The 1315-nt window shown below is 64.3% G+C and overlaps 1 protein-coding gene across 1 annotated transcript in view; it reads left to right on the forward strand.

The window, feature by feature from the left end:
• The first annotated feature begins 318 nt into the window (after positions 1-318).
• The window catches only part of LOC113214773 (fatty acid synthase), an 8558-nt gene continuing 7561 nt past the window's right edge, over positions 319-1315 (forward strand). The window contains exon 1 of the mRNA XM_052273461.1: positions 319-348. Coding sequence (XP_052129421.1) covers positions 319-348 — 30 coding nt within the window. The remainder of the gene's footprint in view (positions 349-1315) is intronic.

The raw sequence follows: 1315 nt of genomic DNA on the forward strand, positions 1-1315 counted from the left end.
GACCGAATCCAAATATCGCAGAGTGCGTGTCTGCGGCGGAAGTGGCTGCGCCGCCCGCGCGTCAGTGGCATCCCGGCTCTAAGTGGATCTCTTCACACGGCCGGCTAACCTTAAACTAATACTATTCCGGCGCGGAGCAAATACGCGACTTGGCGCAGTGCGACCACGTGAGGCGTTTAAAAACATGTACCTTTCGCACACGCGTGAGTGTGGTGCCGTCAATCAGTCAAGGTCAGGCGAGAAGGGCGCTTTTACTTTTAACTCCGCGTTGCAGTTTGCCCGACACGGTGTCTCGCGTTCGCGTTTCGCCCCGGTGTGATGGGGCCTTTGGTGGAATGGTTTGCAACGGTGCGGCGGCGATCTGCTGCCGGACCGGCCATCCATCCAGTCGATCAAGTCGTTTGGGCGTACAGTCAGCACGCCGTACCTCTTAACTTCTTTTATTGTCTTCGCTCCTGGCGGGGATTGCCGGCCGGAGAATGCGGTAGACTCGCCTGCTCCGGATGGGTAATGGATGCGCGCACGCGTATGGTAGTACGTTTCCGCTGTTTAACATTTCTAGCCCGCGGGGCACCGGCGGCGCCGTGAACTTAGGCAGCCCAACGCGCGCGCCGGTCGTGGCGTGCATAGCGGGCGCGCGCGCGCCGTGCTTTGCCGCGGCCCCCACCTTGGCCGTGGCCTCGGCCGCGCGGCCGTGGCCTTTGTCACGTCCACCATGGAGGCCACGGAGTGCAACATTGGTGGCTCCAGACCCGCCCCACCCGCCCCGGGTGCACGCTGAAGGCGAGCGGAGGCCGGCCCCTGCGGCCCCTCTGCCCCTGCCGCTCGCCGTGGCCCCGGTGCCTGATTGGCAGCGCTGTCGACCCAACAAAAGGGGGTCCTTACGGTCCTCGCCGGACAGCGCTGGCTGCTGGACCGGGCTCGGCGCGGCTCGCCGGGAGGTCGACGCCGGGGGTCACGCCCGCGTGACGGCTCGCCAGCCCCAGTGCCTCACTGCCGCTATCGGTACCTCCCGAAGTGATACCGTTTTTGCATAACGGTTACGTGATCATCCGCGCGGCCAAGTTCAAGGCCCGGGGCGCCGATATCGCGGTGAGGCTGCTGGCGTAGGGGGAGGAGGAGAGGGAGGCGGAGGGAGAGAAAGAGAGAGGGAAAGGGAGAGAAAGAGAGAGAGAGGGAAAGGGGAGGGGTCAGCCTGGCGCGGAGATAAGCGCTGTCATGCACGATACGGCACGAGACGCCAATGTGATCTGAGATTGTTTTGCGGGGACCTCCGCGATGACCTCTGCGCCCCGCGACCCCTGCAGCTCACATA

Source organism: Frankliniella occidentalis, unplaced genomic scaffold (genome assembly GCF_000697945.3).
Source record: "Frankliniella occidentalis isolate FOCC.00 unplaced genomic scaffold, Focc_3.1 Scaffold273, whole genome shotgun sequence".
Taxonomy (NCBI): Eukaryota; Metazoa; Arthropoda; class Insecta; order Thysanoptera; family Thripidae; genus Frankliniella; species Frankliniella occidentalis.